We start from the raw sequence: 23,786 nt of genomic DNA on the forward strand, positions 1-23,786 counted from the left end.
GTCCTAATTTTAGATGCCTTTGAGTAAGCAATACGCTATTTTTTTCGGCCGTCTTTTTCAAAAATTGACCTTCCAAATGACGGCTGGATGGCTCACTGCCTAAAACCCTGCCGATGGGCCTATTCCACGCTCTTATGGACCCAGGAAGATTAATCCGTTTAATATTAACTTGTTGACATGTTTCTATGTCCTGCAGTGTTCTTCCAAGGTTTTGTTCATGAAATCCCGCACATCTTTACCAGAGAGCTCAACCCAAAGGCCCGAAGCCCCCGGTGCAGGGGTCTGGGGGTTCTCCCCCAGAAAAATTTGAGATCTCACATGCATTCTGGTGCATTATTATTTTCTATTTACCCACCAAAAAAATAAAAAAATTTTGTTGTTGGGTCAGGTCAATTTTTGTCACCCCAGTCTTTTCACACAACTTGTATTGTGCTACCGGCCTTTAATCCAAAAAAAGATACATTGTGGTTCAGAAAACTACACCGTAAAAGAAATGACAATTCGAAGAACTCCATCCATCCATCCATTTTCTTAGGCTTTATCCGGAGTTGGGTCGCGGGGGCAGCAGCTCAAGCAAAGCCGCCCAGACCTCCCGATCCACACACACCTCCCAATCCACACACACCTCCCCCAGCTCCTCCGGGGGAACCCCAAGGCGTTCCCAAGCCAGCCAAGAGATGTAGTCCCTCCAGCGTGTCCTGGGTCTTCCCCAGGGCCTCCTCCCAATGGGATGTGCCCGGAACACCTCTCCAGCGAGGCGTCCAGGGGGCATCCGGAAAAGATGCCCGAGCCACCTCAACTGACTCCTTTCGACGTGGAGGAGCAGCGGCTCCACTCCAAGCTCGTCCCGAGTGACCGAGCTCCTCACCGTATCTCTAAGGGAGCGCCCAGCAACCCTGCGGAGGAAACTCATCTCGGCCGCTTGTACTCACGATCTCGTTATTTCGGTCATGAGCCAAATCTCATGACCATAGGTGAGGATCGGAACGTAGATCGATCGGTAAATCGAGAGCTTTGCCCCCCTACTCAGCTCTCTCTTCACCACGACGGTCCAATACAGCGACCACATCACTGCAGATGCTGCACCGATCTGTCTATCGATCTCATGCTCCATCCGTCCCTCACTCGTGAACAAGACCCCGAGATACTTAAACTCCTCCACTTGAGGCAAGGACACTCCACCGACCTGAAGAGGGCAAAGCACCTTTTTCCGGTCGAGAACCATGGCCTCGGATTTGGAGGTGCTGATTTTCATCCCGGACGCTTCACACTCGGCTGCAAACTGCCCCAGTGCACACTGAAGGTCCTGATTTGACGAAGCCAACAGAACAACATCATCCGCAAAAAGCAGAGACGAGATTCTGTGGTTCCCAAACCAGATCCCCTCTACACCCTGGCTGTGACTAGAAATTCTGTCCATAAAAATAATGAACAGAACCGGTGACAAAGGGCAGCCCTGGCGGAGGCCAACGTGCACAGGAAACAGGTTTGACTTACTACCGACAATGGGAACCAAGCTCCTGCTGCGGTCGTACAGGGACCGGATAACCCTTAGCAAAGGACCCCGGACCCCGTACTCCCGGAGCACTCCCCACAGGGTGCCCCGAGGACACGGTCGAACGCCTTCTCCAGATCCACAAAACACATGTGGACTGGTTGGGTGAACTCCCATGAACCCTCGAGCACCCGAGGGTTCACAGGAGAGCAATTCGAATTCTTCGAGAGCAATTCGAAGATCTCAAAATAATAATTCTCAGTATCAATTCAAATGGAACAATAGGAGTATTTATCGTATATTAATGCATCAATTTGTTCAGCCTTTACTCACTTCTGAGTTTTCCTAGTTTTAGCAGGAGCTTTGGAGCTATTGATCTACGTTTACAAATTCCTTGCCACCTTGAAATGCTTACAAATGTGTTTTTAATTCAACATTCATTTCTGATTACTGTACATTTTGAAGTTAAAAAAAAATTTTCATTAGAAAACGTTTAGACAAAGTAATGTGTACATGTCCTAATGATAGATTGATTCATTCAGCAAATGTATGTTTCTGATGTGTATCAAGAAACATATTTCTTAAAATATAAAGAAATATGAAACAGCACTGTGCCATTTTCTTTGATTACTTGATGGTTAAACTTCTAAAATCTAAATAATTTAAAGTTAAAGCTTTTCTTGTAGTTACAGCAGTAAAAATAAAAACTGTGGAGCTTTATTTGGTAAAAAAAAAAATAGGTCAAACACTCAGAGCGACAACCTGCAGCTAAAAGCTAATTTAGCTGACAAATGTCAGCAGAGCACAAACGTCATGTATTTTTAACCACTCACTCACCTCAAACAAATTTTTGTCTGCTCAATCTCAATCTTGTGGTTTTGATGCGAGAGAGTTAAATTCTCGTCTGAAGGCTAACTGCGTTAGCATTTTTAGCAGATGGAAGCATCACCTGTTAGCTCCATTTAATGTATGATTACTGGAGGAAAAAAACGGAGCTTATGACTTTTAATGTCCATGACAAAGTAGATTAGAAAAACAACAGCACAGTCTATAAAAATATGACTTAATAAACTCAAAGCCCAAAACAAATGAACCCTTCTTTGGAAATTATGGACGGTTTGCAAACCAACACGGTGCATTACTGCCACCAACTGTTTGAGCGTGGAACTTAAATTTACTCAGATGTATGTTGTCAAAAATAACCTGGCGTGGTGAACGTTTCAATCAGGACCTTCAGTGTGCACTGGAGCGGTTTGCAGACGAGTGTGAAGCGTCCGGGATGAAAATCAGCACCTTCGAATCCGAGGCCATGGTTCCCAACCGGAAAAAGGTGCTTTGCCCTCTTCAGATCGGTGGCGTGTCCTTGCCTCAAGTGGAGGAGTTTAAGTATCTCGGGGTCTTGTTCACGAGAGAGGGATGGATAGAGCGTGAGATCAAAGGACAGATCGGTGCAGCGTCTGCAGTGATGCGGTCGCTGTATCGGACCGTCGTGGTGAAGAGAGAGCTAAGCAGGGGGATAAAGCTCTCGATTTATCCATCAATCTACGTTCCGACCCTCACCTATGGTCAATAGATTTGGCTTATGACTCAAAGAACAAGATCGCGAGTACAAGCGGCCGAGATGAGTTTCCTCCGCAGGGTGGCTGGGCGCTCCCTTAGAGATAGGGTGAGGAGCTCGGTCACGAGCCGCTGCTCCTCCAAGTCGAAAGGAGCCAGCTGAGGTGATCGGGCATCTTTTCTGGATTCCCCCTGGACGCCTCGCTGGAGAGGTGTTCCGAGCACATCCCATCGAGAGGAAGCCCCGGGGAAGACCCAGGACACGCTGGAGGGACTACGCCTCACAGCTTGGGAACGCCTCAGGGTTCCCACGGAGGACCTGGGGGAGGTGTGTGTGGATCGGGAGGTCTGGGCGGCTTTGTTTGAGCTGCTGCGACCCGACCTCGGATGAAGCCAAAGAAAATGGATGGATGGTTGGTTGGACATTCACCACATGAGTAAAAACCCTGATTTCCGGTCATTTCCGGAAAACTTTCATCACTGGTGAACTCACTCAGGTCTTACTCTAACTCTGTCCAATGACTACAGACAGAAACCATCTAAGATCAATTTACCCCATCATTTTAAAACTCACAATGTGCTAACAAATTATTTCAAAGGTTAATAGACATTCACTGTACGAAAACGTCTTCATACCTGAACAGGCGGCGACCCATCGTTGCTATAACAGAACTCGCCTTCATATCCCGCATTCACCTCTTCATAGTCCTCCAGCATGCGGACTATCATGCCATTCTTCAAATTGTCCTGTACATATTCCACATAGGCAGACCGGCTGATAAAGTCTGAGCGGGTTTTGAACCCATTCTCCATCTTTTTCTTTGGTGGTGCAACAGCAGGAATAGTGACAGCTGAATTGTTGGAGAGGGCAACAGATGAAGTACAGAACCGGGGTTGGAAAATGGACCTCAGGGTGGGGTGGAAAACCTCCCCTTGTTCTTCTCCACAGGCTCCGTGCTGGAGAGAGATGCCAGGAGGCAGCCGAAGACGGTCCCAACCCATCACCCGGACAAGCTCTGAGATCAGATTGGCCATCGCCATGGTGAAATCACATTCCCGTTGAATGCGAAGGTGCTCAGTTTGGTGGGTGGCGCTGGAAGTGGACAGACTTGCATCTTGTCTGTCAAAACTAGCATCTGCCCCGGCTGTGTTGAGCTTGTCCATCAACGAGGTAACGCACAAATAACGCTTGACCAGAGAGAACAGCAGCTTTCCAGGAATCTGCAGAGATGAGCACAATTAAGACTGGTTCAAGTTCCAGAATGTGAATCAATTCCAGCAAGGGTCTTCATGTGACTGGTAAAAATATGAGAATTAATACTACCAGTAATGGAACATAGTCAAGTTTCAGTATTTTATTTTTATGAAGCAGTTCACCTGTTCTTTGCAACCTACTGTCAGAGTTCATTTTGAAGACACTCGCTTTAAGAGCTCTCATGATCTTGGAAGCTTGTCTACACTCCCCAATTGTTTTAGATCTCACATTTATTATTAAAATGAGTGTGCTTACTCAATATCATTTTGAGAGTACAATGCTGCCTTTGCCACCACAAACATATTTCTGGAATAGATTACAACAGATTACAATGTGCTTTAGATAAATTTGTCTGGAATGACAAATGTTCCCGTTATCTGAGATAAAGAGGGAATGATCTGATAGGGGACTTTCTCGACCAACCTGGAGGACCAGGAGAACAGTCTCCAAGTTGCACTGTTGTATTCTGAAGCAAACATATCTCCCATTGCCAGCGGAATCACTCTGGTAGGCAGATATTCCTGACATGACACCTTGAAATAAGCCACCTACCTCCACTGAGTAATATGCTTCAAAAAAGAATTAATATAAATTTCACACTTGTAATGGCTCAGGACCTGAGTGAGGGGAGCAATGATTCATGATGGATTTCAGGCTTCATGTCTTAAACTCTGTCACATTTTCTGTTTTGCAACCAGACAAGCAGCTGCTGATGATGCGTTCACTGCACCTCCGTCATTTAAAAGAGTCAGTAGTGACTCAAACATTATCGCCTCATTTCTTCTTAAAACTGCTTAAGCCCCTTTCACACCGGGGCTGCTCCCAGTGTGTGTGTGTGTGTGTGCGCACGCGAGCAGAAAGGCTTAACAGTTTTTCACCAAAATTTGCAGCTAGGTGCTTTGACAAAATACTTCAGACAAGTTTACATGGAGGCCACAGATCAAGGTCAGAGGTCATGTATTCATGTTTTGTAGTTTTACCTGAGGAAGGTGAATCCCTTCAAAGGAGATGCCATGCTCCTCAGAAGATGTGGTTTCAGCAAATAACTCCAACAGAGTGTAGCGGTTGTCAAAGTCCATATGTTGCTCAATGCCATCCTGCTGGCTCAGAGACAGAAGCACATAGGCACGGCTACCTGGGGAAGGAAAACACTCCAGGGTTACTTCTAAAGCACACTCACAGGTTCTGCAGTCACTCTTATTTTTATAGCCTAGAATATAATGAAGGCTCAGTTTGTTTTTAATTTAAAGTCCTCCACCTTTAGAGTTTTTTTTTAAATGAAGAAGTACATCAACAACTGCTGCAGATAGAGATTTAAGTTGAGATGCATCATAAACATGAAGAAAATAAAAATGCTGAAAGATTATGTAAATTAAACATGTTTTAAAGCATTTCAAGAAAGCTGTGTGCTATTCTAAATTTTTAAACTTTTGCAAGCAAACAGTTTAAAATATCTTGTGATGCCTCGCATCTTATGACTGCTTCCAGACCCCCAGTGACCCTAAATTGGAGTAAGCAGGGGGGGGATAGAGATATATATATATATACATACACACACACACACACACACACACACACACACACACACACGATATCCAGTGATGCACAATACTGGATTTTTCTGATACTGAATGTCAATATTATCAAAATAATTTTGGCCAATATGGATATATAAACATTGAGGGAATTTTTTTTTTCCCCTTTAATTTTATTGAAAAGCACCAAATCTCTCTGCACTGAACTGATACACTGATAGTGATAACCAACTTGAAGATTCAAATACAAAATATGACATCGCATTTACAAATGATGCCTTTGTGATTATAGTTTACAAATTCACTCAAGACAATTATGCTTTGAAACGGCAATGCTCCAACATAGTACAGAGAATAAAGTCACATGGCTGGAAGGATGGAAATGTCTGTGGTGAACACCTACTTTAAGAAAGGGAGGAACACAGGGTGACATGTAAGAGTGGAGGAAGGTGCACACAGGTGGACTACAATCCCTGGCCTCAGAGGATGTTCATTCAGTTGTTTAATTTTGTAGAAAAAAAGCAGATCACAGACATGACACAAAACTAAAGTCATTTCAAATGGCAACTTTCTGGATTTAAGAAATACTATAAGAAATCAGGAAAAAAAAAATTGTGGCAGTCAGTAACGGTTACTTTTTTAGACCAAGCAGAGGGGAAAAAATATAGAATATGTTTCTTAAAGCCAGAAAGTTGCCATTTGAAATGACAGTTTTGTGTCATGTCTATGATCTGCTTTTTTTCTACAAAATTAAACAACTGAATGAACATCCTCTGAGGCCGGTGATTCCATACTTTTTGCCAGGGGTCGTACATTCTGCGTAGGAGATACAAGCTAAAAGAAATCAGGGACTGTAAGGAGGTGGCAGGCTCTGATCGCTTCCTCCGTCTTTTATGGTGAAATAATGTTGAACTTATGTGGAAATGATTGATGTAGAAAAGCTTCAGGTATCTGTGGCTGAGACAGATGATGACTGGAGGCAGTTTGAAGCAGAAGCGAGGTGATAATCTGTGAACCGCAGCTGCTACAGTGAATGCAGGGCGGAGTGATTTTTAGGGGGGGCCCCATTCGGTCAGCGACACTAGTGCTCTGATATCGCAAACCGGTATAGACCCCATTCCTGGGACAACCATTTCCTACTTCTACTACTGGTATTACTAATAACAGCAGAAATACTAAACGACTCCAGTAATAGCACATTTACTACAGTTTGTGAAGTCAGTTTGGGATAGCATAAAGGCAAATTTGAAATTGTGCAAAAGAAAATATTAATCTAACACACATTAAGCAATACCAATAAAAGTACTAAATAGCCATGTTACACACAAACACCATATACTGCCATTTGTACATGCATTCATATTTAAATGCATGTATGATCCCTGCTGCTATCAATTGCAATTATTGGCTGTCCAGTGATACGTACTGTTGGAGCAGTATGTCTCATGGCTAACTTGCTACTTTTCTATCATATAATAATACACAATTATAGACTTTTGATAAGGTGTACCCGTGATTAGGGTTAGGCCTCGGTGAACCCCATCTTGACCAGGTCCACGTAATCACGGGTACACATCATCAAATGTCTAACTGCTTTATTATATGGTAAACAAGAAAATTGGGAGTTTGTCAAACATACTAAAACTGAAAATTCAATCTCAAGTTTCAACTCTATTATTACCGTCATACTGCACCAACTGACATCCCATCAATGGACTGGAGATGCCTGTTAAGTCCGTGACGAAGAGTCATCAGGCTTGTTTTCTTATAAAGTTCGCCATTCGCCTGTCTAGCTTCCGCATAAAATCGACCGAGTAGTCCGTCAAGCATCCGTCTGTCATAAGTTTTAAAGTTGGGCACGTGTCCCTTTTCAGTGACGTACTTGCGAAACAGGTTGGCTGCTGACTGTGTATTTCTGCAGGTGTTCTTCGCATCTTTTTTGTGTAAAATCCGTTTTAAGTCAGTGTCGCTAACAGATGCAAACCTGTCTTCTGCCATCTTGTCAACAAACTGACAGCCACAGTAGGTGTATCGCGTTCTGCTTGGTCATTACTGACAGAAGGCGTCACTCAATTAGCTAGCGCTATGCTGCACGCGAGGTGTACTCGTTTCACACGTGTGGTCAACTCGATGTGGTACAGCTCAGAAAGTGGTGAATGGGGCAATCAGAAGTTGGTAAAATCCCATACCATATAATAACACTATTAATAGCTTCATGTCTCATACAGATAATGATAGCAATAATAATAGCTTTATGTTGTGTGCCATGTTACATACCGTCCTTCTGTTTATCATGCTACATGGACAGAACACAGTTTTACTTTTACACATACCGTTTAATACAGCGTGTGCACTCAGCGCAAATAAATGTCTAAATGCAGTATCTTTCAACCATAAACACAATTCACTGATCCAAATTGAGGGGAAATGGCCTGCCTGGACGAGTTTGTTACTTGCTGTGACAATCAAACTCCAGATTAATACAAACAAGACGGTGGAGATGATGCTGGATCCCAGATCAGCCGGTGACCAGGGCCCTGGTGTCAAACACAACCTTACAATTACATTGACAGTAACTTAAGCTTGCAGACACAGGTAAATTCTGTCTGCACCAGAATTCATCAACGTCTTCGTTTCCTGCGCAGACTCTGTTTATTCAGGGTGTGCAAAAATATTATGTTAATCTTTTACAGAGGAACAACTGAGTCCATTCTTTGCTACAATATCACCGGCTGGTCTGGGAACCTTCCAGTCAACTTAAAAGCACAGATCCATTCCCTCATTAAAACTGCGGGTAAGATCATGGCCCACACTCATCCCAGTTTTCAAGAACTCTCTCACCAAGCAACCACTGCACAAGCAAAAATATCTTAATGGACAGCTCACATGTTCTGCACTCAGAGTATACCCTGCTTAACTCAGGGAGGAGGTATCATGTTCCTTTGTGCAAATGTAATCGCTACAAACAAACATTCATTTGTTCCATTGTCTATTAAGCTTATCAATGAACAAGCTTAAAATTGCACTTTTTCTTGCCTTTGTGTTATAGGCTAAATTTTGCACATCTTTCTGGTCGAAATGGTTAAAGCCCTGGTCCCAACCAAATAAAGAAGGATGAATAATGAGCCACGCAGCATGTTTTTAAGCCCATTTCACACCTGGCCTCCTTCGAGTTGCTTCCTGTGGTGCGCACAACAAGAGGCAGAGAGGAGGTGAGAACGCAGCCTGCAGGTTCTCTGCACAGAGAAGTCAGAGTGCACAGTTTGTCTGCAGACAGACTGTGCACTCTGACTTCTCTTCTGCTTTATATTTGTTCTTGTGCTGAGCTGCAGGTCTGCACTCTGAGTTCTGTTAGTTTATCTTTCTTCCTTTGACCGCGAGCAGACGGACCATCTGTGTGTAAATGTCTGGAGTTATACTTGATGTGGACATGTCCTGTCTCTGGCATCAGTCTGTGAGCAGGACTTTTCTGGACTTTATTCTAGCTTTTTTTTTTTTTTTTTTTTTTTTAAATTGTTCACGTGTGCGCACGAAGGAATCGTCTTTGATTGGACTGGAGATGTCTGGACTTTTTACTGGATGTGGACATGTCCTGTCAGTCTGTGAGCAGGACCTTTGTGGACTGTATTTAAACACAGTTGTTGTAAGAGCATTTAAGAGGCTCATCTCTGAGCGTGGTGCTAACTTCAAGATGGTCAAAATTTAGTTCCAACAGCGTGGGGCAGTTTGTGTACACAATCCCAACTGCTCTGTGCGCCAGTTGCTGTATATAAAATAATTATTTTGCAGGAGATTAATCATTTTCTGTCAAACCGTGAATGTTGAAAACACCTCTAATCGCTTCAGGAATCACAGAAGCCCATTTCATCTGGATGCTCAAAAAATCTTCCATGAATGTCACACCACCCTCATTTCGTCTCACGTCGTGGAGGTCGCAACTGAGCGTGTTGATCCGTCTTGATGAGTATTGATCCTTAAAAGAATGTGACAACGTTCGTAGTGGTTCCTGTGATGGTTCTTAGAGCTCAAACTGTCACGCCTTATTACGAAGTGACACAGAAACTGTCAAGTCTTGACAACTTGTAACGCGGCATCAAATTTCACTGCACACCACGATGAATCAGTTTTCTGTCACGTGCGCACAATTAAACTCGGCTCCACAGCGTTCAGTTTGATGCAGTATGCCGAAGAGGAACAGTAACGCGAAGTCAGCCAAGTATTGTTCCACAGTTCCTGCTGAAGCTCCTCAGGACACTCCTGCAGGTGTTCCACCTGCTGTTGTAACTGATGAGCGGAAGAACGAGTCTGAGCAACCAGAGGAGCGATAGGAGACTCGCATGCAGCCAGACATCTCTGCACCTCCTCCAGTTTAGCGGAGGAAGAAGCGTGCGCACAATTAAACCCTGCTGCACCACATTCAGTTTGATTGCTGACACCAAGTCAGCTCATTTCAGTGCTCTTCAGCATGCTCCTGCAGGTGTTCCACCTGCTGCATGTGCCTGATGTTTAGGAAAATGCACGAGACGAGAGCCGCATGAAGCCACACATCTGGCTCTGTCCTCCTCCTCCTCTCTGCGCCACTCCATGGCACAGAGCCCAACTACGCATGCAGTCACAAAATTCTTCTGAAAAACTGGAGCAATCTGAATTCGGTTGGATGAATATGGATGTGGGTGTGTGTGTGTGTGTGTGTGGAGACAATTCACCTCATTCACAATGTGACAGAACTTAACGATGCGCTGTTATGCGCAATAGCGCGCAACAATGCGGAACATTATTCTTGACCGTGTGTAATGGTTCTTGATAATTCTCCAGCAACACGTCCCATTAATCGTAACAGGTTGCAGTAGTTCCCGAAGACACCTGACGCCTCTGCCCCGAATCATCACATTTGTGATCAGCGGCCAAGAATGTGTACTTCGTGGCATTCGTGACTTGTAGTCGTTATGTGTAAATGCAGCATTAAAAAGGGACCAAGTGTAGGAGGGCTGGAGGTTTGGACCAAACACATGCCTAAACGTCATGTTATCACGGTGCTTCATGGATCATATGCGGCAACACGAGCCACTTGAGGCTGGACAGGGCTCAAATGACAGGTCGGTCATGGCTCACTATAGGCACATGCAGGGTACATAGAGGCACCTTAGTAGCGGATACGTGATGGCTTAAAACGTGGATCATTTTTCAAATAATCACTGACACACCCATGAGTGGCTCATTATTCAGTGAGACCAAGACTTAAGTTATTAAATGACTGTTAGTAATTTTATAGCGGGTTGGTTGTAGTGATTTTATGTTCATTTTCACTGCATTAAAGGTTATTTTATTGTTGATTGTATTTTTTTTTTTTTTTGTGATTTTTGGGTGATTCTTAGACTACGGGCACTTATTATGTCCTTTGATCATATTGTATGAAAAACAGAAAAAAGGGGAAATTTCACACTTTTATAGTTATCTTTACAATGAAAGTGTTAAGAAATTTGTTCTAGTAGTCTATGATGACTTTTTCACCTTTTTTCAGCATCATTATATGCAAATATTGCCGTTTTGTGCTTGTCCCACACCCAGACTTTTGATGTTCAATGATAAAAATGAATGGTAAAGAAACATTTTTTTCTAATGTTTTAAAATATCTCTGAATAAAATATCAGTAAAATAATCAAAACATAATTGGGGTATTCAATGTCAAACAACTGTTGTGATTTTTTTAAACAAAATGTAGTTGTCCCACACTATTGCCGTAATTTCCACCACAACACTAATGCCCCTTTAAACAGTTTGTATGAAAGATTGTTTGGGTAGTTTCTATGGAGATAAACAGTGACATCAGAGCACATGTATATAGCGCCAAATCACAACAAACAGTTGCCCCAAGGCGCTTTATATTGTAAGGCAATGGTGTGGTGGAAATTACATTTAGTGCCCGTAGTTAAAGAATCACCCTTTTATTGTTTTAAATGTTGGCCTTGTTTTATTGTTTATGCAGTAGAACCCCCTCATGCACCATCCAAATATCTCCTAAAGGAGACAATTAAAGAACTTTGAACTATAGAAAACGGAACTCGGTAGCTGAAGAAGGTCAAGAACACGCCCATGTTTCACCTGGCAGAAGCAGATAGCTGGATATTTTAGAGAAGTGGGAATGGACTGGTTGTTTGCCATCCAGGAATCAAGGTGGTTCTGTGGCCTCCATGGATGCAGCAAAGCGCAGCACAAACGCATGCTTCAAGGCTCGACTTGGTGTCAAATATCAATTCACACTCTGATTTTGTGTATGTATCAGACATCAGGGAAGCATGCATGTTTAAATAAATAAATACAATCAGCTCAGGTAACCTGCATCATGAGACGCCAGCGCTCGCAGCATCTTTCCAGCACTGCGTCTGGTCTGTGTCTCCTTGTTGCAGAGAAGTTCCATTAGCAGATTCAGGGCACCAGTCTCCTTGAAGACACCGACCAGTGAGCTGATACTGGCATAGGCGCTGAGCACATGGATGGTGTGTGTGATACTAATGGAAAAGTCACTCTTTTTAGCCATCTGTTTCCTGGCACGTTGCACTAAGTTCTTTACATCTTCTTTCATGTCTGACAGCTCCACCTCATCAAAGGTAACATCAGGCGGAAACTCGTCAGTAGTCCGGCTGGCTCCATCCACCACCTCACCAATGCAGTCCTCCTCCTGACTTTGCTGTGGCCGCTGTGTCTCTGTTTTCCTTTTGCCCAGCAAGGCAGGACAGTTGGCGTACACATCCTCTGTTGACATCCACATCAAGATGTTCTGCGATTTGCTCTCTCCTGACGTTGAGCTGCTAGACCTGCCCACTCTGGAACTACTGCCTCCCGTCCCTCCCCCCTCACTGGCTCCACCTCTGGAGCCGGTGCCATCATCAACAGTGACCAGACACCAGCGGACCAGGTATTCAGTCTGACCGTCATGGATGCGGCGCTGGCGTAGTAGTTCCTCAGGATATGCCTGTAGTGTGGGGCCAAGCTGGATGAGAAGGTTCCCATTACGATGTTCACCCACCATGGTCACTGGAGGATGACAGAAGGAGTTAAACACAAAAACAAAGGCAAAATAAATAAATTAACTCATTAAAATTAGGAGAGATTTTCTGCTTCTCAGTACATCATCACCAAAAAAACCCCCCCAAAAAAAACAATTAACCAATTAAAAGTGTTCAGTGACTGGAATTTGATAGATTTTAATGGGCTGAATCAAGTTTCAGAGTTCCTTCAGCTCCTCCCATGTTTTCAGGCGAGGTTGCCACAGTAGATCCAAGGTGGATCTGCTTGGCGATTTGGCACCTGTTTAACGTCAGACGCCCTTCCTGACACAACTCCATATTACCTGGAGATGTGCAGGGGTGGCCTTGAACCGGGAACCTTCCACTCTGAAAACGAGCCCCATCTTTTGACAGAGCACCTGCTGGTTCCGTATCCACCACAGAGATTCTTATGCAACATGGGTAGCCAATGAAAACACTTATTAGCAGCTTATTTCCAGAGGAGCCCATGGAACATCAGTTCCGGTTATCTTACTCCCCACCCTGGATATCTTCCCCCCACCTCTGAAAAGCAAGTCTGCTGTAGCATTATCACTCATTTCAGCCTTCCCAGATTTATACATGGCTGACAAAGTAGAGAACAACATTGAAAGTGTGTGTCACAGGGATGTGGTCTTGCCCTTGACTGTCCTAGGACATCTTACCCCCAACCCCATCATAGACAGATGTTCTATCATATTTCAGGTTGTCAATCAGGCCCATATATTTGGAGAGTATATTTTGAAGGGGGATTTAAAGATACTTCAGAATAGGATTTAAAGATACTTCAGAATATGAAGTACGACTATTGTCGATAGTGATAGATACATACAGCTATAGATACATACAGAAACAGATACATTGGACTCATTATGGACGACGATGACGCAGCGTACACAAGACTAATGCAGGACTTTGTGGACTGGTGTCAGAGGAACCACCTCCTCATCAATGCGGGGAAGATCAAGGAGATGGTGGACTTCAGACGCCGCACCACTACACTCCCCCCAGTGAACATCCAGGGAAGGGACATTGAGAGAGTGGACTCATAAGTACCTGGGTGTTCATCTGAACAACAAACTGGACTGGACTCACAACATGGACGCACTTTACAGGAAGGGTCAGAGCCGCCTCTACCTCCTGAGGAGGCTGAGGTCTTTTGGAGGGGGCCACTCCTGAGGACTTTCTATGACTCTGTGGTGGCTTCAGCTATCCTGTACGGTGTGGTCTGCTGGAGCAGCAGCATCACAGAGAGGGACAGGAAAAGACTGGATAAGATCATCAGGAAATCCTGCTCTGTCCTGGGCTGTCCTCTGGACTCTGTGCAGGAGGTGGGGGACAGGAGGGTCCTGGCTAAACTTACATCTATGCTGGACCACGAGTGTCACCCCCTGCTGGACGTTCTGTCTGCTCTGGAGAGCAGTTTCAGGAACAGACTTATCCACCCTCGCTGTGTGCGGGAGAGATTCCGCGGATCATTTCTCCCGGCTGCTGTCAGACTGTACAATCAATCAATTTTATTTATATAGCGCCAAATCACAACAAACAGTTGCCCCAAGGTGCTTTATATTGTAAGGCAAGGCCATACAATAATTACGGAAAAAACCCAACGGTCAAAACGACCCCCTGTGAGCAAGCACTTGGCGACAGTGGGAAGGAAAAACTCCCTTTTAACAGGAAGAAACCTCCAGCAGAACCAGGCTCAGGGAGGGGCAGTCTCTGCTGGGACTGGTTGGGGCTGAGGGAGAGAACCAGGAAAAAGACATGCTGTGGAGGGGAGCAGAGATCAATCACTAATGATTAAATGCAGAGTGGTGCATACAGAGCAAAAAGAGAAACACTCAGTGCATAATGGGAACCCCCCAGCAGTCTAAGTCTATAGCAGCATAACTAAGGGATGGTTCAGGGTCACCTGATCCAGCCCTAACTATAAGCTTTAGCAAAAAGGAAAGTTTTAAGCCTAATCTTAAAAGTAGAGAGGGTGTCTGTCTCCCTGATCTGAATTGGGAGCTGGTTCCACAGGAGAGGAGCCTGAAAGCTGAAGGCTCTGCCTCCCATTCTACTCTTACAATCCCTAGGAACTACAAGTAAGCCTGCAGTCAGAGCGAAGCGCTCTATTGGGGTGATATGGTACTATGAGGTCCCTAAGATAAGATGGGACCTGATTATTCAAAACCTTATAAGTAAGAAGAAGAATTTTAAATTCTATTCTAGAATTACCAGGAAGCCAATGAAGAGAGGCCAATATGGGTGAGATATGCTCTCTCCTTCTAGTCCCCGTTAGTACTCTAGCTGCAGCATTTTGAATTAACTGAAGGCTTTTCAGGGAACTTTTAGGACAACCTGATAATAATGAATTACAATATGATAATGAACAATGCTAGTACTGTGGTAACCATAGCAACTAGGACAATAATCATGTCATTACCTGCTGTATTTATTAGGTGCAATAATTTAACTTTTTGGTACAAACTCAAGTCACTTTACATACTATATTTTAACCTGTCCATATTGTAAATATCAGAGTAACTTATCGTACATTTCATGCTGAAGTCACTTTATCTGATCACTTTTACATCCCGGTAGTGCAACACTGAACTGAACAATGGTAGCCTTAGCTTTACCCGGCACTCAGTGCTTTTTTAGTTCTTGTTTTTTAAGAGATACTTGTTTGTTTTATTTCATGCCCTTCTGTCTACTCCTACTGTTCTATGGTGCGATGTGACAGTGAAATTTCCCCCACTGATGGATGAATAAAGGCTTTTCTTATTTTATATCATTCACCATCAAACTGTGCTTCATCTGGGACCATAAGACATCTATGAAATAGAGTTTAAAGCTTGCTCTATCCCGATTGGGCCTTATCAAGGTTTGGGGAAGCTTTAATCAGTGCTGTCCTGCAGGAATGTTGCCTTTCAGAGGTGGGGGGGAAAGACTGTTACACCGGGTCAACTCGCCATTCTACCAACTCGCCCATTCCCAAGTCGTCTTTTTATCTTGTCTGATACCCACTCATACCTTTTACCGATTTATGCTCAAAAACAAGTGCAAACACAATATGCATTACTCAGGACAGTCAATGATGGCAGCACACATCGACGCAGCGGCTTCTCTAGCTCCCGGTGTAGTCTTAGTAAAAATAGTATTTTTTTGGTGTTAGCAGCTTTTGTGTTCCGAGTAACACAACGAGCATAAGATACAGCTCCAAAGATTTGCTCGAGTTAAACAACAACTGCCGCCATGTCCGAATCCACCCGGACGTAAAGGCAACGCTCGGCAGATTGACGATCCTGAGAGCGAGTCGCAGCTGGAGCCGGCACAGACCCAAGAGGGAGCGCTGCGCACGTGGGCGAAAACGGGGAAAAGGCGGAGGTCTGCTAAACAAACTAAAAGCTAATGACAGAAGACCGGCTATCCCGTCACCATTTCTATCCAACATCCGTGCGCTAGATAACAAAATGGACTTGCTACGATTGAGATTACATCAGCGGGACATGCGGAGCTGCAGTGTTTATGTCCTGATGGAGACGTGGCTCAACAACAACATGCCAGACTCTTTCTTCAAGTTACATGAGCGGATACTCTTCCGTGCGGACAGAGACCAGCAGCACTCCGGTAAAACCAGAGGAGGAGGGCCATGCATCTACATTAACAAAGGTTGGTGCACAAACTGTTCTGAGGTGGAAAGACACTCCTCTGAAGCTGTAGAATATCTTACAGTAAAATGCAGCCCTCACTATCTGCCGGGGGAATTTACAGCAGTGTTTATTGTGGCCGTCTACGTCCCCCCACAAGCTAATGCTAACGACGCTCTGAAGCAGCTACATGACTCCATCAGCTTGCATCAAAACAAACATCCAGATGCGCTGTATCTGTATGTAGTAACAGGGGACTTCATCCACGTAAACCTGCAAGATATTCTCTCCAAGTTCCACCAGCATGTAAACATCACCACACGAGGCGGAAACATGCTGGACAAAAGTGTATACAAATATACGTGGAGCTTACAGAACAGCCCCCCGCCCCCATCTCGGCGCCCCAGACCACATCTCACTCCTCATGCTTCCTGCTTACAGTCCAGTGTCGAAAAGCAGGGACACCATCACAAAGACCATCTCTGTGTGGCCAACTGGTGCTGTGTCCATGCTTCAAGACTGCTTTGAGACCACCGACTAGCAAATGTTCAGAGTGACTGCAACAACAGGGAGCAATGTAGACCTGGAGGAATACTCATCGACTGTGCACTCCTACATCCAGAGCTGCATAGAAAATGTGACCACCTCCAAGACCATCACCATCTGGCCAAACCAGAAACCCTGGCTGACCGGAAAGGTGCACTCCCTGCTGAAAATTTGTGATGCTGCATTTAAAGACAGCGATGCAACAGAACTCAGAGCAGCCAGAAGGAACCTGTCGGCGGGAATAAAAAGAGCTAAGACCACATATGCCCTCAAGGTTTAAGGCCACCTCCAATCCAACGGCCCACAGAGCATGTGGAGGAGCATCAAATGCATCACGGACTACAAAAACAATGTAGCACAGTGCTCTGCAGACCCAGCGCTCCCGGACACTCTGAATGCCTTTTATGCGTGTTTTGAGGCGTCCAACACCACCACCCCCTCCTGAGTCCCTCCCTCCCCCAAAGACCCCCAGTCAGCAACATCACTACAGCTGAGGTGAGGAACGTGCTGCAGAGGATCAACCCCTGAAAGGCCCCGCGCCCTCACGGAATACCAGGGAGGGTCCTAAAAGACTGCACCCTCACAATACAACGTTATCCGATGCCAATTTATGATTTTTACTGTGTTCCATTGGTCCCGTAGTATAAATCACACAGGATTGTTTTTATACCATGTACACAATGCAGTAAAACTACACGCTCAAAAAAAAAAAAAAAAAAGAGCACAGAAAAAAAAAAAAAAAAGAAATGCTGATTGCAGCTGCAGCTCCTTCTCTGTGTGGAGTTGTCTGGTGAAGAGAGGCACTGTGAAGCAGCTGCAGCTTCTTCTCTCACAAATGTGTTTAAATAAAGTCCATAAAAGTCCTGCTCACAGACTGACTGCCAGAGACAGGACATGTCCACATCAAGTAGAACTCCAGACATCTCCACATTTGCTCACGGATGGTTCATTCAGGTGCGTGGTCAAAGTAAGAAAGATAAACTATAACAGAACTCAGAGCGCAGACCTGCAGCTCAGCACAAGAACAAATATCAAGTAGAAGTCAGAGTGCACAGTCTGGCTGCATCCTCATCTCCTCTCTGCCCCCTGCTGTGCACACCTGACACGCACCTGATGCAGAATCCCTGCGTCGTCATGATGCAACAGGCAGCAACCAAGAGCAGCCCCGGTGTGAAGGAGCTTTACACAAATCCAGATCTCTGCATTTTTTGTTTTGTCTTGGCGGAACATAGCGATTGCCGGGCCATCTGGGAAGAAGGCACAGCCAACTCGATCAAGGCTGTCTGCTGTGGGATCGATCAGATCAGAGGTGAAAAACGATACTGCAGCCTCTGTGACAGTGAACAGGGAGGCTTTTATTAAGAAAAAGGTCGAATGGAATTTGAAATTATTCAGGTACCGAGACACACTTTGAGATTTTAGTGCTGGATAGCGGCATTCTTTCCATTCTTCTATGTTTTAAAGGACATGTTACACTGAAATCAGAACATTTCCGAGTGTTTCCCGACAGAATTTCTTAGAGGAATCCGCGCACTTGAATGAAATGCTACCAACGTTAAAAACAGAACCACAGATTAATTACAAAGTTTACATAAGTTTGATGTGGTGTTATGATGGCTCGTTTTTTTAAGTTACAACTGTTCATTTTGATGCAGTCATGGTAAAAGCAGCTGCTTTCCACTGTGCAAAAACGTAGTGCACATGCACACTGTGGGAGTGCGGCACGCTGCTCCATTACAGAACAGTCTCACGTCAAGACAGACTCTCAAAGTAAAATAAAAATAAACTCTACCAGCTACACTTAGTAGAAAAAAAAAAAAAAACCAGAACAGTCATCCACTTGTGATTTCCAAAGTCCACTCCACCAAAGGAGTCCCCACACATGGATCGCGCGCGATCATCAGCCAGTGTTTTGCGGAGCTCCTCACAAAGTTCTCTCAGGGTCAAATAGAAAGTCCATTATCTCCTGAAGTAACATATTCCATTTTTTCCCCCCCACGGCGGGACTAAAACAGCGTCCAATGACACAAACAGCAGCATCACCACACTTTAAAATCCAAAATACGACAGACTATTAAGAGTTCTGGGGCAAAGCGTTGTCACCTCCTGTCTCTCTGTAAAGCCGAAACTTTAGTTTCGAATGAAAGCTCACAAGTTTTGTTATCAGATGAAGCAGTGTTGTTTCTTCACTGTGTCAGCCTGATGCTTCTGCTTTTCCTAGTGTGCATCACACACTGAGAAATGCTGACAGATGCAAATCTGAATCACCAAGGACAAGGTGAGATTTTCACACTTGAAGTGAATGCCCCCAGCCGGAATTCAAACTTTTCAAATTGAAAACTATCTAGGGGAAAAGTGTAAAAAGTCTGGAATGTGCCACATTTTAAATTGTCTTTCTGTACATTTTTTTCTTTCAAACAAGTTTATTGCACATTGGATGCATACAGTGTGTCAACAAAACACCAACATTTTAGATTAATTTAACTAATCAACAATTCAGCACAGAATCAGACCAGAAACAGGTCTAAAAGATTTTAATTTTTGTCTTTGGGCTTCAGGACAAGGTCGGCTGGGGCACCGACTGAAAGCGTTGCACGCGGTGATAGTTCCCAACAGCACCGCGAGACTAAAAATTTCACACACACATGCATACATACACACAATGGGGCCAAAAAAGTATTTAGTTAGCACCCTGATTGTGCAAGTTCTCCTACTTAGAAAGATGAGAGAGGTCTGTAATTTTCATCATAGGTACACTTCAACTATGAGAGACAAAATGAGAAAAAAAAAATGCAAGAAATCAACATTTTAGGATTTCTAAAGAATTTATTTGTAAATTATGGTGGAAAATAAGTGTTTGGTCAATAACAAAAGTTCAACTCAATACTTCGATTTAACAATCTTTGTTGGTAATGACAGAGGTCAAACGTTTCCTGTAAGTCTTCACCAGGTTTGCACACACTGTTGCTGGTATTTTGGTCCATTCCTCCATGCAGATCTCCTCTAGAGCAGTGATGTTTTGGGGCTGTCGCTGGGCAACATGGACTTTCAACTCCCTCAACAAATTTTCTATGGGGTTGATGTCTGGAGACTGGCTTGGCCACTCCAGGATCTTGAAATGCTTTTTACGGAGCCACTCCATTGCCTGAGCGGTGTGTTTGGGATCAATGTCATGCTGGAAGACCCAGCCACGTTGCATCTTCAATGCTCTCACTGATGGAAGGAGGTTTTGGCTTAAAATCTCACGATACATGGCCACGTTCATTCTCCCTTAACACGGATCAGTCGTCCTGTCCCCCTTTGAAGAAAAACAGCCTCAAAGCATGATGTTTCCACCCCCATACTTCACAGTAGATATGATGTTCTTGGGATGCAACTCAGCATTCTTGTTCCTCCAAACACAAAAATGTTTTATTTTGGTTTCATCTGACCACATGATAGTCTCCCAATCCTCTTCTGGATCATCCATATGCTCTCTGGCAAACATCAGACAGGCCTGGACACGTACTGGCTTAAGCAGGGGGACACGCCTGGCACTGCAGGATTTGAGTCCCTCTCTGCGTAGTGTGTAGCCTTTGTTACTTTGGTCCCAGCTCTCCGCAGGTCATTCATCAGGTCTCTCCGTGTAGTTCTGGGATTTTTGTTCACCGTTCTCATGATCATTTTGACCCCACGAGATGACATCTTGTGTGGAGCCCCAGATCGAGGGAGATTATCAATGGTCTTGTATGTCTTCCATTTTCTTACAATTGCTCCCACAGTTGATTTATTCACACCAACCTGCTTGACTAGTGTAGACTCACTCTTCCCAGCCTGGTGCAGGTCTACAGTTTTCTTCGTAGTGTCCCTTTGACAGCTCTTTGGTCTTGGCCATGGTTGAGTTTGGAGTCTGACTGTTTGAGGCTGTGGACAGGTGTCTTTTATACAGACAACGAGTTCAAACAGGTTCCATTAATACAGGTAACAGGTGGAGGACAGAAGAGCTTCTTAAAGTTACAGGTCTGTGAGAGCCAAAAATCTTGCTTGTTTGTGGGTGACCAAATACTTTTTTTCCCCACCATAATTTACACATAAATTCTTTAAAAATCCACAATGTGATTTCCTGGATTTTTTTTTCTCATTTTGTCTCTCACAGTTGAAGTGTACCTATGATGAAAATTACAGACCTCTCTCATCTTTCTAAGTAGGAGAACTTGCACAATCAGGGACTGACTAAATACTCTTTTACCCCACTGTACATACATACAGTGGTGGGCACAGTTCCGATAATAGATAATTATCGAAGATAATGTTTTCATTATCGGATTATCTTTTTAGATAACTTTAAAAACCATTATTGGAATAATTATCTTCTGATACATTTTTGTCTGATAACTTTTAGACCGATAACATAGTAAACAAAGATGAACAGTGACAAACACTTTTAAAATTTAAAATCACTTGAGGGCCTACCTGTTAAAAGTTTCCTAACAGATGCACAGTTCTACCCTCTGCAAACAGAAGAGAGCTGCTTCCAGAAAAAAAACACTATCCTCTGCAGGCAAAAAAGAACTGGTCTCACACACACAAAAAGAAAAATCATTTCCTTTAACACCATACTGATACACGGCCAATATCACCCAAGTCGTCCAGAGGCATACATTTTTAACTTATGGTTCAAATTTTAACCAAACTAATTTGGACAAGTTATTTAAATTACTGTCATGTCTGACGTTTTAAAAAGTGAAAATATCAGATATATGTTTTTAGTTTAAGTAATGTGCTAATTTTTATGGTTTGTGAGCACATGCTGTGCCCAGCAGTGCATTATGGGCAGGATAGGGTAATCTCAGTATGTTCACGACAGGACAAATGCATTTCAGACACTCTGTTCAGGCTCCACAGACAGCAGCATTAAACTCTAGTGTCTAAAACTCTCGTGAATATATTCTCTGGGTTTACAGACGTTATTGTATTTGCGTTTGTTAAATTCCACGCATCTTAAATGTAGCAGACACGGATTATCTGGGATTTTGTTTTGGCAAGTTTTTCAGACCTCTACTGCCATCTACTGGCCAATAGTGTTCATGGCAGTATTCACCCTAAGTACTAAGCGTCTGGGCACCAGTAGATGGCAGTGTTCTATTTATTTTGACCCCGGTTATATCAGATGGTTGTCAAATCAACTTTTTGGCTTAAAAATGTTTTTTTTTTTTTAATTAAGATAAAAAAAAAAAAAAAAAAAACAACATTACAAGACAGCTCTGCGGTGTTTGCACATGCACAGTGCGAGCGGTTGGATGCTTGTAGCTCTTCAGCAGCAGGATAACCTCACGAAGGCCGACCAGAATAATATCAAACAGGTTTGATTTTCATTTGACCATACGTTCGGCGATCAGGAGGTGGTCGTGAGATGTTAAACGCAGCTTGTTACTCCATGTACACTACACGATGCAGGATGCGCGATTAACCTGAAACTCGGTCCAAAAAAAAAAAATTCTCGCACGAATGAAAAGCCATTTGAAAAGGGCCAAACTCGCACAGTGTAAAGCCAACATTTATGTGTCATGACAATATTGAGTGCACATTTTACAACATCATAAAAATAAAAAATGGAATATTTTACAAAAGCACATTTATCTGTAAACACACGACACACATCATATGAACGTGTTGGTTTACATAATGAATGACTCAACCAATCAGTGTTTAGCAGAGGCACTTTTACCCAGAATCCTTTGTGATCTGTTAAAAGATATGTTATATTTTAATTTTGTACAAATGACAGAATTAACATTAATGGAGTTATTCTATCAGTATTCTCACCAAATCATAAGTCAGCATGACTTTATTTTCCAAGACCACCGCCTGACCGGAGCATTGTGATTGATAGAGAGCTGGGCTTTATGGCTGCTCTCAGGGTGCCTCTGTGCTGGGAGCTCTGTAGTAAGAGCTTCCAGCAGGGGGCAGGATGTTCAAAGACAAGTGTGGCCTCATTGTTTGGGTTTGTTGTCACTTAATATTACTAGAAGCTATTGTGGTGTTAAAACTCAAATTCAGTTTATTAGTGGCTGCAAATGTTCCAGAGATGATATTGGAATTTATTGGTTATCGGTTATCTGTAACTTCCGATACATTTTTGGGTGTTTATCGTTTTATCGCTATCAAAGATACTTTTCAGTTATCTGATTATCTGTTATCGAATTTAATTTTGGTTATCTGTGCCACCACTGTGTGTGTATACACATACACACACACATGTAAGGATTTAACAACGAGAAGCCGTGCATTATACGGTCTGAATGCATGACGCAAAGCATAGTGGTGTTACTCCGCAAAGTGCATTCAAACCGTATAATGCACGGGCTTCCAGTGTTTAATCCACTTACACCATGGTCCCACACAGTGAGCTAACGCACAAAATATTTATTAGGTTAACTTTTTTTGTGTTCTCTTCTTCTTTCCCATCTTCAATCTTGTCCAGTTCGTCCGATGTTAAATCTTTACGCCGTTGCTTTTGCTGTTCTTCTCGTTTGCTCCCCTCCTCTTCCCATTCCTTAAACGTTTTATTTTGGCCAATAATATTAAAACTCACTTGGAAATCCATGTTTTATCGCGTTTGTCATTCACCTGTCAAAACACAGCTGATCTGCGCCAACTGATTTGCGCGTTACTATGGTGACGACCAGAGCGGAGTGATTATTACAGTGACTTAACTCGCCAAACTATGTGTGCATA

The 23,786-nt window shown here is 43.6% G+C and overlaps 1 protein-coding gene across 3 annotated transcripts in view; it reads right to left on the minus strand.

Moving 5' to 3' along the window:
• Positions 1 to 23,786, minus strand: part of LOC117523944 (cullin-9) — a 376,653-nt gene that overhangs the window by 347,629 nt on the left and 5,238 nt on the right. For all 3 annotated transcript variants that reach the window (XM_034185568.1, XM_034185567.1, XM_034185566.1), the window contains exons 2-4: positions 12,179 to 12,877; positions 5,288 to 5,442; positions 3,689 to 4,273 (exon numbers count right to left, since the gene is read on the minus strand). In XM_034185568.1, the coding sequence (XP_034041459.1) occupies positions 3,689 to 4,273; positions 5,288 to 5,442; positions 12,179 to 12,877 (1,439 nt within the window). The remainder of the gene's footprint in view (positions 1 to 3,688; positions 4,274 to 5,287; positions 5,443 to 12,178; positions 12,878 to 23,786) is intronic.

The sequence above is a fragment of the Thalassophryne amazonica genome, chromosome 13, assembly GCF_902500255.1.
Source record: "Thalassophryne amazonica chromosome 13, fThaAma1.1, whole genome shotgun sequence".
NCBI lineage: Eukaryota > Metazoa > Chordata > Actinopteri > Batrachoidiformes > Batrachoididae > Thalassophryne > Thalassophryne amazonica.